Source organism: Grammomys surdaster, unplaced genomic scaffold (assembly GCF_004785775.1).
Source record: "Grammomys surdaster isolate TR1022 unplaced genomic scaffold, NIH_TR_1.0 143, whole genome shotgun sequence".
In the NCBI taxonomy this organism is placed as follows: domain Eukaryota; kingdom Metazoa; phylum Chordata; class Mammalia; order Rodentia; family Muridae; genus Grammomys; species Grammomys surdaster.
This window is the reverse complement of record NW_021604601.1, coordinates 2173680-2188127: the sequence shown is the minus strand read 5'-3', so window position 1 is coordinate 2188127 and position 14448 is coordinate 2173680. Positions and strand designations below refer to the sequence as shown.

Here is a 14448-nt window from a genome sequence, read left to right as displayed (position 1 = left end):
TCTCCTGGACATTCTGAAGGAACACACCTACCTTTAGGACATTTGCCAGCAAAGCAATGTAGAAGCTTTGCAGCTGTTTGTCAGTGATCTCAATAATAATACCGTCCTTCCTTAACTCCTCAAAGTTTGAAACCACCTTGTCCTAAGAAGGAAGTCGGTTGCCTCCTGGAGTCTTCCTAATAGGTCTAAATAACTTCAATCTGTTATGATATTGACTCTCGTGTGCCTTGTAGACTAATGCATAAGGAGAAGTAGTGGGAAAGCTTTTGTAGTGAATTCATGGACCTCAGAAACAGATGCCGCAAAGCAAAGGGATCCCTAAATGAAGTCCACACCTTATCCTTGACCTACTGGTCTCTATAATATGAGCATTCCCTTAGTTTGTGAACCAGTAGACATCTCTTCTTTGGTTGTGTAATATGAAGGAGATCATTTGACCTGAAAGATACTTGTCTAGAGCATCTGTGGCGTCAGGGTACCCACAAGTAACCCCAAAGTAAGCGAATAACCTTCAGTGTCGGGCAGGATTTGTATTGCCACAGCCATGCACAGCACAAGCACTTCTGCCACCTTCAGTGTCTGCACACTCCAAAGATAAGACACGGTTGCCTTTTCCTTCCACAGATGCAGGTTTTAGACACACCCAAGAGTCTAATGAGGAGGGTACATTGAGCTGTGTTCATGGACTCTAGAATTCAGATTGCCAGGCCCAATCCCAGATCCACCATTCTATTAACCTTGAGTAAAACCTAGAAGCCTTGGGGTTTTATTATAAAATGAAGAGGAAGTATTGCATACCCCAAGAATTATACAGAGCAGTTGAAATGGAGTAAGGAACATTTGTTGTCTGGCTTACAGCAATGGCTCAGTAAACCTGAGATGCAGTAGTTTTCTGGCCTTTTTTCTCTAGTCCTTTAAAACATTACTTTCAGTTCTAATTAGAAACATGACAATTGCCTTATTCTTGAGTTATTTGCTAAGGCACTAAACTTTGTCACACATGAAACAGGAATTATAGTACATATTAGAAACAAGCACCTTCTAGGATAATTTTGAATATAGCCATTTTTTATCTAAATAAAATAATTCATGCTACTTTAAATAAATTCAAGTAAGCCAGGTATGATATTGGTTCAGAATGTTCCAGAATGATATGTTTTATAGACACAAGTTATAAATAGTTTTTGGAATTTTGAAAATATATTTTTCTTGATGGTTTTTGCCTCTTTTAGATGATGCTGAAATACAAAGATAAAAAGTGGTACCAGTTCTGACAACTAGAACTCAGTAAGTCCAGCTTCAACCTGAAGGAAAAAGAAATTTCCTTGTTGATGTCACTGGTGTATTTGGGAAAGATAACATAAAAGGGACGCACATTGCTGAAAACTTCTTTCCCAGCACAGTCATGCACTGTTTTACCTCAGTCACACGGCTTTAACTAAGAGGAATCCCCATGCGTGCAAACCAGAGCATGTGGCGTGTGCTGGCTCTGAGTTGACAAACAGAACCAAGTGGGGACATGCTGACGGATGAACATCCAGAGGATGCTGAGAAGTCCTGGAGGGCTATTCCTTGGATCATTCCTGTATTAAACTTTCGTATGCCAAAAGATTTTGTGCCGTTGTATCTGCCATCAGTGTTTGATCCGTGGAGAGAGGCAATAAACCAGAAGTTGTAAGTCTGCAAAGGTCACTTTGTGTCTGGACTGCATTGTGAACAGCTGTCTGCACTCACCCTCTCTCACAGTATCGTTAGTGAAAAAGCAACAAACTGTCCCCTTCTCATTAGACTGCTGGATGGTGGGCTTTAAGCAGTCGAAGCACACACACGCAGCTAGTGTGCGTGATCCTCTTCTACTCTCGTTGGTACAGACTGTGTTCAGTTCTTGTGTTTGCAAAAGCAAGTCAAGGTAATACGTCACTTTTCATGGAAAAGCGCGGCGCGTGACTGAGTCGTTCATCTTCTGGGAGTTTCCATGTGGTGGCCATGCAAAGAGGAAAAGTGAGAAAGCCTCCGTTGTGGTGAGGAGAATTCGTCAATGTCTTTTGTCCCTGTTCACATCAACTCAGCTGAAAGTAGACTTGACCAAAACAGTTACTGATTACATTTGTAGAAACGTTGAAATTGGCTAAGTTTTTAATTTTGCTTGAATTTTTATAAAATGTTTAACCAAATGTACTCTTGCATTATTTAATTAAAATTGCTAAAACAACAGTGTTTTATCATTTCAGTAAAGTGCTCAGCTCCCTTTTAAAAATGCCCTCCATTTGCTCACAGTTCCAGTACACTCAGGGGATGAGCCAGTTTAATCTTAGTGCGCACGCTGCCGCATGGAAAACTGCAAGTGTCTCTTGTCCAGTTACCCGAGAGTCTAGTCGGATGAGCTATAAACTGTCACCCGTAGACTACGTCACACTGTACATATCCTTTTGGAATACTAAAAGCAAAAAGAAAGGAAAGTAGGTTCACATCAGTCACTAAGTTTTTTTCTGTAACCAAGAGTGCTGTGCATTGGAGAGCAGTAGACACAGAATGATTGGTTCATGCGTGGCAGCCTAGAGAGGAAGCAGCCTGTGACTGTGACGCAGTCAGGGGCTGTGATTGCTAAAGCCACAGAGGAAGAAGGGAAGGGAAGTTGGGGTCGTGAACTTTACATACTGTCTCCTATGACAGACTGTACTGAGTCACCGTCCTTAAGAGTAAGCAGGGCACAGACCGCAGGGAAGCATGGCTGTCTTCTGTTCTGTTTGATAATTAAGGTTCCTGTCAGTCCTCCTCACTTCTCAGCCTGCCACTTGCCCGTGTCTCTTTCATTAATAATTCTTTTGTTTACATTTTATAATGTGCACTACTGGACATAAAAGTTTACATCAAAGTTTACTTTAAATAGCAAAAGGTGAGGATTAAATATATGTGGTGAAGAGAATTGATCAATAGAAAAATGTTTGTAAACTATAATCATTTTTAAAAATTTCTGAATCTGTAGAAAGTAAAAAAAAAACATTCGTTTCATGTCTGCTCTCTGAACATTCAGCAATTTACGAATTGCATAATTTACATTATATATATTGTCCATTAAACCCATGTTCCATGGTACCTCATTGGAAGAATGGGATTCTTTTTTTAAAGGAATAGTTTTATGAATATCGATAGTCGAGAGTTTTAAAAAGTTCAAAAGCACTAAGTATCTAATGCACTGCTTGACTCTGTGCGGAGCCTCAGCTGGTTAATGTGTTGTGTTATTTGCATATCAGATTCCTTTCTACAGTCATTTTAACTCCTGTAAGTAAGATGAATCAAAGTTGTAATTATTTATTAATAGAGAAGTAGATAAGTTTATCAGAGTTGGATTTTATGAGAACATTTTAATTCATTATTTTAAATTATTTGTTTTTATTTTAATTAATCTACATATTGTGCACAACAATCTAAGAAAGTACAAAGTATTTTTAAGTAGAAAAAAATGAGCTTCCCAGAGCTGCACCTGATGATGCAAAGCCAGTTCACAGTGATAACTGGCCCAGGGGATGGACTGCAGTCTGAAATGGTCTGTCTCCTCCCAACCCACTCCTGTATTTTTTGATGCAAAAAGTAGTAGCCACCAGCAAGTCAGTTTCAGGAACTTTAACAATAACAACCACAAAAGGTCAAAAAATAATTTATCAAAAAATGAAAGTGTGTGTGTGTGTATGTGTGTGTGTGTATGTGTGTGTGTGTGTATGTGTGTGTGTATGTGTGTGTGTGTGTGTGTCTTCTCTGTACCCTCTTTTGTCTTTAATTATGAAATTTAAGTACTCTTCAGTTAACTTTATTGATGGGAAGAAATTTCGCTGTATGTACCATGTAACAAATTCATTTCATTTTGCAAACTAAAATCAGTCCCTGTTTGCTTAGGATGTTGTTATTTGAAGTATCTCATTTTGTCAAAATCTTTCTGTGTGTAAATATGGCATCACGGTAACACCCACTCACATTCTGGCCCTACCACTTCTAAAAACCGGTTATAGATGTAACAAAACCTGTTCCTGATTTGAGGTTTTCATGGGAAAATACTGCTATGTACATATGCATATTATTACAGGTATGCTGCACTTTCATCAAGAACATTTCCTTAAGGACTCACTGAAGTCAGTTCAGGCAGACATTTGCGGCAGTGAGCCAGGTCTGAGAGTGCATATGTTTAGAATATGTGAGATGCTGAGAGACAGGTGAGGAACAGAGGGGGTGGTTCCAAGTTTTACCCTAAGTTCTGTATTCGAATCGTGTGCTTTGCTCAAGGCATTTCGCATGTGACATTAGTAAAGCTATCTCCAAAGGGTTTTTTTGTTTGTTTGTTTTTGTATCTGTTTTTCTTTTTTTGTGGCAAAGATTTATTTTAACTTGGGGGATTTTGTTTGTTTATATGTTTCTGCAAAATAAAGAGCACTGAACTTTAAACTTGAATTTTTTTCTGCACTTTTTTAGGTCATGACTTTTTATTGTCCTTTATTTAATCTGCACTTTTCACTTTAAATCAAGTGATACTTGTGTATGAGACATACCAAAATCGTGACTATGCTGCTAGTGTTGCCTGAGACCAGTCAGCTCTAAAACCTTTAAGAGGGCTTTATATAGCTTTTAAAGATTAGAAACCAACGAGATTATCTGCTGTATGTTTCTGTGGTCCTAATCTTTTTTGAGACACTTTCGGGTTGTTTTACAATCACACAGTAACATGCTATGTTTATATGCTGCTAGAAAGTATTCTTTAAGTTTTAGATGAATTTTTATAAATGTAGTCTTTAATTTTAAAAATATGGTGAACTTGTTAAGTCAAAGTACTTAAAATGTATGTATATTCTCCATACAGAAAGTTGTGTTTTGCCCTTATACTAAGAAATACTGGTATCTCATTCCAGATACGTTTAAGTTTTAAAGGGTCATGCGTTATTGAAAAGCCTTCACACATGACAAAATACAATTATGTAGTTTAAAGAAAAAAAAAAACCTCTGCCGAATATTTTCAAATATTGATTTTTTTTTGAGGGGAAATGTCCACAACAATAATTTCTAGAACTTTTCTGTAGCTTCAGCTTGCTGTTGGATGCCTATTTTAGCTATTGTTTTAAAATACATATATATATATATTGAAAATGATTTTCCAGATATTTTCTTCTACCTTTTTTAAAAATAAATTTCCAAAAATGGAAACAGAGTTTATGTATTTTTGTCAATGAAGGTTTTTTTTATTTTATAGTTTATAGAATTTGTTCCTTATCAGTTTGATACTTAATCAATATTCCTAGGCTTTTGAAATCTATATTTACTTTGAAAAGAACACTCCTATGTAGCCAGTGTCCCTTCTAGTCTTCCGTTTTTCTTTTCAGTGTTTGTTCTGGGTTGAGATTGATGCCCTGGTGTGCTTCTGATTTGGAGATGAATATGCAGCGGCTAGCTTTGCAGGTCGGTCGCTCCTTCCTCTGATCCACTGTAGAGTACTGCAGATGCCATGACTCTCTTACTTCAGATGCTGTGAGGGTTCTGTGGACAGAAGACAGTTGTTGCAAATGACAACAGCAAAGCTGCAGCTTAGCTTTTCTGAGAAAGTGAATGATTTTAGTAACTTCCCAGTTCTGGGTGTGAAGTTACTGGTTTAGTTCTTTTATGTATTCAGCATTGGCTCCAGAGTTGCTTAAGGGTGACCTCTTCCTGTTCCTTAGAGGAAATGGGATTATACAGCTGCCAGTATTTTTCATTGAGGCACATAGTTTAAACCTTTATTGTCTATAAGATAGAAATAGTGTCAACTCATTGTAGGCCATTTGACTCAGGCATTTAAAATGGGTGTAGGCTAATTGTAGAATTCTATTTATGTGAGTTTGGGGTTCTGATTTTTTTAATACTATTTATATTTGCTATCTAAACTTTTCCCCAATCAAAGAGTGTGTATTCGTTTCAGACAGACTTAACATATACTGTGAAGTAGTGCAAAGATGAGAAATAATGGTTTGATTTCTTTCTTTTCTTTTTGTTTTTGTAAATAGTTAAGAGATACTTTAGGTGTGACCTCTGCTCAACAGGGTAGCTAGTCAGAGGTGGGAGTACTGTCTAGTTACATTTTGTTTCGTTGTAAATGTATTTCAAAAGAAAACCCCACCCAGTTATAAAACAGACAGATTTAGTTTCCTAGAGTTTTCCAAGCTCAGGGCAAGCATGCTTGGTCCAGAATGCTAGCCTGTGTGCCAACATCATACGCACTTTTCATCTCCTGCATTTTCTCTTTATGTTTGCTCAGTGCGTTAACTGTTTCTAAGATAATTACTGGGATATGCTTTCAAAGTACAGTTTTTTTTAAAATTATCTGTGTAACGTTTCATTTTCGAAAAAGCACTATTGCAAACACTGAAAACCATCCTCAAACTGTGTAGTTCTTTTGCGTTTCTGTAACTTAATCGGAAAAAAATACTGTCATCACAGCAAAAGGTTCAAAATTAGGTGATGAAATATTTTTGTAAATAAATACCATTAAGCTGGTATTTTTAAGAATGTATTACAAGTTAATGTTTCTGGGAAATGTTCATATATATGTATATGAATTTCTTTGCTGAAGGGCTCTGACTGGACAAAATAAAATACTCTAATCCCTTCTGAAGCAAAAAAACAAAGCCCTTTTTTTTCTGGAAATTTGTTTTAATGTTTTTCTGAGTTGTAGAATTATCACATTAATTGAAGAAAATAATCCAAAAAAACAAAAAGCAAAAAAAAACAAAACAACAACAACAAAAACCAAAAAACAAACCATGGTCACTTTTCCAAAGATGTATTAATAGGTAATTGAGAGCACAGACCCCGATTCTTGGTGAAAGTCTCCTCTCCTTGCTAGCCACGTAGTAGGTGGGTGGGCTGGAATGGGGCCAAGAGCTAGATCTAAATGCACACAAGTAACCCGGGAGGCTTTTGGAAATACCAGTTCTGAGTCCGTGCTTGTGAGCAGGGATCTGAGCTGACATCTCAAAGGCGGCTCCACTAAAAACCACTTGTTTGGTCTGTGGAACATCCTTTGATTAGTGAAGATAATAGGTATCTCCATAGTTAGAATTTTGTAACTGATTTGTCATCATCAGTGTGTAACTACTTATATCAAAAAATGAGAATCCAATTAATGAATCTAGAATAAAATCTCTCAGGGAATGCTGATATAATTCTTGTGCTTGTTTCTAGATTTCTACTTCTTAGTGTGATACACAACTGGCCCACATGGGGGCAGTCATGTCGTAGACAAGAAGTCCTTAAAATAGTTTACAAAGGCTTTCATAAGAGATTCTTTTTTATCTGAAAACTTAAACAACCTATCATTCTATGTTACGGCACAGTAGCGTAGATCATTTCATAATGGTCTGACTGATAATCAAAAGTTTTAGGACTTTCGTATTCAAGTGCAAAATTGAAAACAAGATTTCCTTCTGTCTCCGGCCATGCCTCCTATTTGAGAGTCCTGTGTTAAGTGGCACTGTGCCATTCGATGCTGTGAAGTAGAGATAGCCTCCTTGTTCTCACCATTCCAAGGAATTTATAGGAAGACTCTATCTTTCTTCCATTAACTAAAAGTTAATGCTGTTTGTGGTTTCTGCATCAAAAGTTGCTGGCATAGGTACGGAATTAGAAGCGGTTAATGTGTGCTGTTGTTTAAAAGATGCAAGCATCTTTTAAAACAAAGAGTTCTCTGAGTAGTTTTCAAACTTTATTTCCTCCATTTATTTTGCTTATACTTTACGTGCTAATCACTCTTAAAAGACAAAATTAAGGCAGGAAGTCCACTTTATTAATTGAAACAAGTTTCAGGCGAAAAAAGAAAAGAATATTTGTTAGCAACAACATGTGAGGGCTTTGCATAACATGAAGCTGGAGTTCTGGATTACTACTGTGTCTTCCTCCAAATACAGCCCTCACCTTGTGGGAGCTCTGTGTTGACTCTCCACCTCACCCACTTCTTCGTTCTGTCCATCCCTGAGTGCCATGCCTCTCACCCAACTCATACATGCTTTACAGTTCAGTGAATTCATTTTAAGAAAACGTCTTTACTCATTTAGTAGAAAATACTATTAATTCCCTTTCTTGAACACTTACTCCTAAATACTAGGTAAATGTATAGATATCGTTTTATGAACACAATGTAATCCCTACTGCTTGCAACATTCAAACACTCAAAAATCCACACCAGTAAACAATTAAATGCAAGCTGCCAGCTTGGCCAGCATGGCACTGGAGGCAGGCAGTGGGGTAGAAAGAGGCTGTGCTGTTGCCCTCAGACCTTGTCTTTGCTGCCTCACTAGGACTCAGCCAAATCATATCTGCGTTCAAAATCTCAGATTTCAAGAAATCGTGCCACTGGATACTAAATTATGAAGAGCTCGCTACTAAAAGTGTAATCTCTATGATTCGTTAACTATAGCTATGTAACTATACACGCTGCTAGATTAAGCCATTGTGCTCAAGTCGGAGAGGATTTCATGGAAAAGCAACTGTCTAAATCCAGACTGTTGAACCACAAGCCCTCTCTCCTGCCCCTCAGAGTTTCTGTACAGGGGAAAGAGCTGCCATGAGAATTTGTATTCTTCACAAGTTCCTAGGTGGGTTGGTATGCTAGTCCAGACAGCCCTGACCTACAAGCCGTGACACAGAAGCAGTTTCTTGTGTCACAGATAATCAGTATACCATCTGAACCAATATAACAGCTATGTGAATGAAAGTAATTGGTATACCTCAACATACACACAGATACATAAATCCCTAAAAGCTTGGAAAATATTCTCAAAGGTTTCAAAACAAACAAACAAGCAGAACTCAGAGTGTCCTCTTCTTCAAGCACAGATCCTTTACCTTGGCCAGGGCTTTAATGTCTGAACCCTTTGCCAGCGAGTAAGACCCAGCTCAGATGTGGCCTGTTGAGTGGAGTAACACGGCCCCAAATGCTATGCCATGCATGAGGCATGCTTGAAAGTGCACAGGTCTATTCTGTTTAAATTTGAATAGTTAAGAGTTTTGGTTCATTTTAAAATGCTGTAGAAATTAAATTCTTAAATTTTTATAGAATTGAAATTTAATATGCATTTCATAACCTTACTAGAAATCTGTTGGAAGCTTTATTTTTCCTGCTAACAAACCCTCAAAATATGTTTTTAGCTAATGGGCAAATGAATTTGCCTCAGCTTTCAGTGAGTGTGTTAAGAGTGGGAGCCCATGTGTGCAAATTCGAAGCCCGTCAAACTGCTGTTGCAGACTCAGATTCTGTTCTAAGTTTGTCATTGATACTAATCGCCCTACATGTCCTAGTCTCCACTGGTCTTCGTTCAGAGTTTCATTAATTGTAAAACTGCTGTCTATGCTGGCCTGTCTTACTTCACATTGGACCCGTAACTTGTAAGGATCACTAAAAGAACAGAATTTAAATATTGGGCCTTATATTTTCACAATTGGTGTGTGTGTGCACACATGGGCTTTTGTGCTGAACACTGAGGCCAGAAGAGGGTGTTTAGATCCCCTGGAGCTTTAGTTACAGTAATGAGCCACCTGACATGGATGCTGGGACCCTAACTCTTCTTCTGGAGGAGCAGGAAGCACTCTTAACCACTGAGCCTTCTCTCCAGCACCCAGGCTACATCACCTTAAAAATAGTATTCATTTGAAGTTCTATGAAAGAAAACTGTTTTGAATTCAAAAGAATGAGTTTTAGTGTATCAGGATCAGCAAACCAGTATTAGTACAGCCCTGCTCAGAATCAAAACCGTTGGTTATGGTCAAGGGTTCAAGATAGAAATGTTACCAAACATATTCCACAATTCATACTAACAAACAGTGCTCATAACTGACATTTACATTTTCAGAATGTTAAGCCCTGGAAAGGGGCATCTGAGATCAGGAAGCAGGCTCTGATTACCTTTACAGAAACTGTGAGATGCCTAGGCATCTCATGCCATGTTTGTTATACTTAAACAGCTATAGCCCTATATACTGTTCTTTAAGGAGGACAGAATGGAACTTGTAGACTTGGCCTCTCTAATGAGATGCTTCTGACAGTTACCAGGCTCCATCTCTGCTAAGCGCATGTAAGAGGTGGAAACTAATTCTATTCTGTTTGTATATTTGTGACAGGGCTTTGCTGTGTCACCCATCCTGGCCTCTAACACCTGAGCTTTCTGCTTCTGTATCAGGAGTTCTTAGATAAAAAGCATTCTCCACATACTCGTACCTTAATGGATTGTTTCTTATTCAACCCTCAGAAGTTGCTAAAAGAGTACAACCTCCAAATCAGTTCTCATTGCTATTTTCCTTTTTGAATGTTGGTCACCAAATACTCCCTGAGGACTTCCAAGTGCCAACACCTTCAGCATGGTCCCTTCCTTTCTTCCCTGGATGGCAGCTCCTGTATCTATAATAGGAATGCTCAGAGCTCCCTCCTGCAGCTCAGGTAAGAGATTCTGCTGCTAGCTGGGCAGTGAGAGCCTTCAGTGGGCTTTCTCTGTCATTCTACTGAGCCATGCCATCACAGTGTGAAAGGGGACTAGGGCCTTGATCCTTCTGTTCTTCCAATTGGTTCCACCACAAACCCTCCTTAGATCTAACCCATATAGGCCAGGAACAGGCTCAGACAAAGCCCTGTTCTCTTTCTCTACCCAGAGAGAAACACATCTGTATAGCTCTTACAGAGGACAGAATGTGTTCTTTCTTCAGAGGTCATTTATAGACTATCTTTATAAGGTTACAGCTTGCCTGGACTTAGAAGCTTGTTCTTCTCTGCTTTTGTGGAGTATCCAGAGACTGACTTTCCTCCTCTCCCACCTACTCCCCCAATCCCTTCCCTCCTCCTCCTCCTCCCTTTCTCTTCCTCCCCTCCTCCTCTTCTCCTCCTCTTCTTCCATGATGTTTTTAGACTCCTTGCTGTTTAATAAACCGACATTTCTCAAAAAAGTGTTTCCCCTTTCAAATTTGTCATCTGAATCACAAACTCTAAAAGTCCATCTTGAAATTTAGTTCCCAGCTCTTTCAATGGCTTGCTGGCCCTTTGTTATTGCTTTTGGCCTTGAGACACTAGTGTGCCACCACACCAGACTCTGGCTATTTTCATTCCACAAATACTTATTGGGCACTAAGATGTGACGCTCTGTTATAAAACTGAGAAATAGAAACATGAACTAGATCAAGACCCTTCCTGAAACTCGCATGTGATGAGGGTGGCTATTTTTCTTTCTATTTTGTCAGTGATAACACTAAATCCAGGGCAAAAGGGGAGACCTAGCTGCCAACCCAAGGGAGCAAGGGATTTTTATTTTTATTTTATATATTTGTTTTTGAGGAGAGTGGGAAATTTAACCTGAAATCTTACCCACAGTATATACTCACTACATGGTTGTTCCCCCTCCCCAACAGTGCTGCACTCTCTGCTCCTCAGTTACTCCTGGTCACCTTTGCTCTCCTCCTTAAAGCTTGCCTCTGCCTCTGCATCTCCTATCTGAGTTAAAACAGAGTCGTCCCTCCTCATTGGTGAGCGTCTTTGCTCTCTTCCCTTTCCAGAACATTCTTCCCTTCTCAATTCTAGTTCAGCAGCTTCTCTCCTAAACACCTCAGACTCCTTCTGTGACCTCTAGTGACGTTTGGCCCCTGCCCATGGACTCTCCTGATTTGCTTTGTTAACGTTTGATTCTGTTCCTGTAGCATGTTCTGTCAGCCCTTTGCTCCTTTTCTGCATACCTGGAACACCTTAAGTTTCACTAATCCCTTATGATCAGGCTACAGCGCCATCTTCTTTTGAAGGCTTTCTATAGCCAGAGTGATGACTTGCTTTCTCCTTCTGCAACAACAAGCATTTCTTTCTATCAACAGTTGAGTCCTTATCTGAGTGTGGCCTAGTTTGTCCTCACACAACTGCTCCTCTGAGCTCCTCAACACAAGAGACCCTTGTCTATCCTTGTCACACCAACATCTACCATAATACCAGTCAAGCAGAGAGTGTTCATTAATATTTGTTGTCAAAGTGTCAAAATTCGAGAGTTCTTATTCATATTTGTTTACACTAAGAAGTCATCACAATACCTGTGTGCACAAAAAGCTTTATGTAGTTCATATTTTATTACCTGAATTTCAGCCACACATGTTCAGGCTCTGCAGACATTTTGGTTGGGATTTCTCCAGAAATATGAAATTATGTTTTATTTTAAATGAGCTAATACTCCGTTTGAAGGCTGTCAATGATTTTGATGATTCTAAAATCTAGAAGTTGGATTTTAATAATAATTCTTACTTGCTATATGCATGTGTGTATTTTTAATTAACACTTTTCTTGAGGCCTTCATGAATGCTACTGGATAGAACCATATGGTCTCTCATGGACACTGCTTTGGCCATGAAGACCCTTGACATCCATCCAGAGCAGACAGCAGGGCTTCTTTGAATCCTCGAAGTTGATTGCAGCTAAGACCCACTTGATGAAGTCCATGGATGTATAGAAGCCTGTTAATAACATGCCTTAGCAGTCTTCCTCTGAACTGATTTGGAGACACTTGAGAAATCTAGCAAAGTGCTGTCCCTAGGTTGAGTTCAAGGCAACAGATGCAGTGTAGGTAAACAGCTGCCAATGGTGCTTGAAGTAGACTGTGTCAAAGAATGACAGGAAAGAGGGACAGAGAGCAAACATACTTGATGGCCAATAAACCATGTAGCTGAACTATTCAACAGATTATAAAGATAAATGCTTGGAGACGTGCTTTATGGTCATATATAGTAAACGATATAGACAAAATTGGAAGTGAGGGAAGAGATTCCGCTTCTCAAAGAGGTCCTGTTTACAGTGAACTGCATGGTCACAGTCTCCCTGGAGCCAGAGTGTGAAACCTGAATTAAGTTGTCTAGCAGCTTTTTCCGGCCCTCACGCTCCATCTTGAAAATCGATGAGGTGCTTAACAGAATGAATGACACAAGGCTCTGCCGCAAACCTGACAGTTTATAAGATGATACATCACAAAGAGAGCGAAATTGTTAACTTAATGGATGCTTGACCTACCCTTTTCATGGAAGCTAATGAAATATCTCAGTACTTACCAATCAAGGAAGTAGATTGTGAGAAGCTAATGTTTCCTATAAGAATTGATCCTAACCCTAAAGATACACTGTAAAGCACACCTGAAGAATCATAGCAGAAGCAAACTGCACACCTAGCTGTAGAACAACACACATACAAATATGCACACACACACATACACACACACACACACACACACACACGTGTGCATGCATGCACATACTTGAGGGCTTTAGTGACATAGTGTAGGGCTTTAGTGGCTGTGCATATTTTTATTATGCTATTTAATTTCTTCATCCATGTACACACTTTCTGTTGCCTTCAAAGTAAAAGAATTTAAAAGGCTATCACAGGCAGTTATTTAAAAGAAAGGAAAAGCAGCTCTGAGTCTGGAGTGTAGCTTTGTGAATAACAGAGCGTGCGCATAACACATATGAGGACCTGTTTTCCATTCTGAGAGAAGATGGAGTTTATACAGAAGATTAAAATAAGTGTGTGGTGACTTGCACAGCTATGTTGCCTTTGAAATCACCTCCCTGTGTCTTCCGGGACTTAAATCTCATCCATGCAAACCTTATTTGTTCTCAGACTTGGGATAGATGGACCGATTTTTCAAGTCATGACTGTTCCTAGATCCCCAATTCTTCCTTGTGCCCAAAATTCTGAAACAAGGTACACTACTTTATATTCTACACTATGTTTGTATAGTTAATGTGACCCTAGATAAAATTCCATCCGTGTTTAGTGAGAGACAAACCAAATACATAAATGAAAGACATGAAATTAGACAATGTCAAGTCAGGTAGCACGATGGTGAGAAATATGCCATCAGGCTGACATTCCGGAGTGGTTTGGATGAGAATGTTCCTTATAGGCTATCAGACTCGTTTTCTGAGCATCATTCAGTCTCTTTGAGAGGCACAATTAAATGCAGCTCTATAGATGAGGATCAAAAAATGCAAGCCATAGGAGAGTCATATTAATATATTAATCATATTAATTGCCCCTTCTGTCTTGTCCTGTCTTCAGCTTTTGGACTATTTTTACATGGAAACGCCTGAGCTTTTCATTTCACATTTCAATGGAAGGCTAAAATAGGCACTTCATAATAGTGAAACCCTTTATAATAATAATGAAACTAATATGACCTGGGGTTCGGGTACTGGGATAAAGGCATTGCTATTTTCTAAGAAGCCATCACTCTCTAAGTGTGTATTAGTTTGCTTCCTGGTGCTGTGATGAAAACATCTTGATCAAAGACACATACAGAAGAAAGAATTCATTTCTGTTTAATGGTCCCAAAGGGGGAAGAGTTGAGCATCCTGGGGACTCAGAGCAGCAAGGGCAGGGAGTGGAAAGATCACATTTTAAACTAAAAAGATGACGCAAAGACA

At 39.0% G+C, this 14448-nt stretch overlaps 1 protein-coding gene across 3 annotated transcripts in view; it reads left to right on the top strand.

Annotated features, from left to right (window-relative positions):
- The window catches only part of Stxbp5 (syntaxin binding protein 5), a 145525-nt gene extending 143311 nt beyond the window's left edge, over window positions 1-2214 (top strand). For all 3 annotated transcript variants that reach the window (XM_028764346.1, XM_028764345.1, XM_028764343.1), the window contains one exon: window positions 1233-2214. In XM_028764346.1, coding sequence (XP_028620179.1) covers window positions 1233-1274 — 42 coding nt within the window. In that variant the 3' untranslated portion in view covers window positions 1275-2214. The remainder of the gene's footprint in view (window positions 1-1232) is intronic.
- The last annotated feature ends 12234 nt before the right edge of the window (window positions 2215-14448 follow it).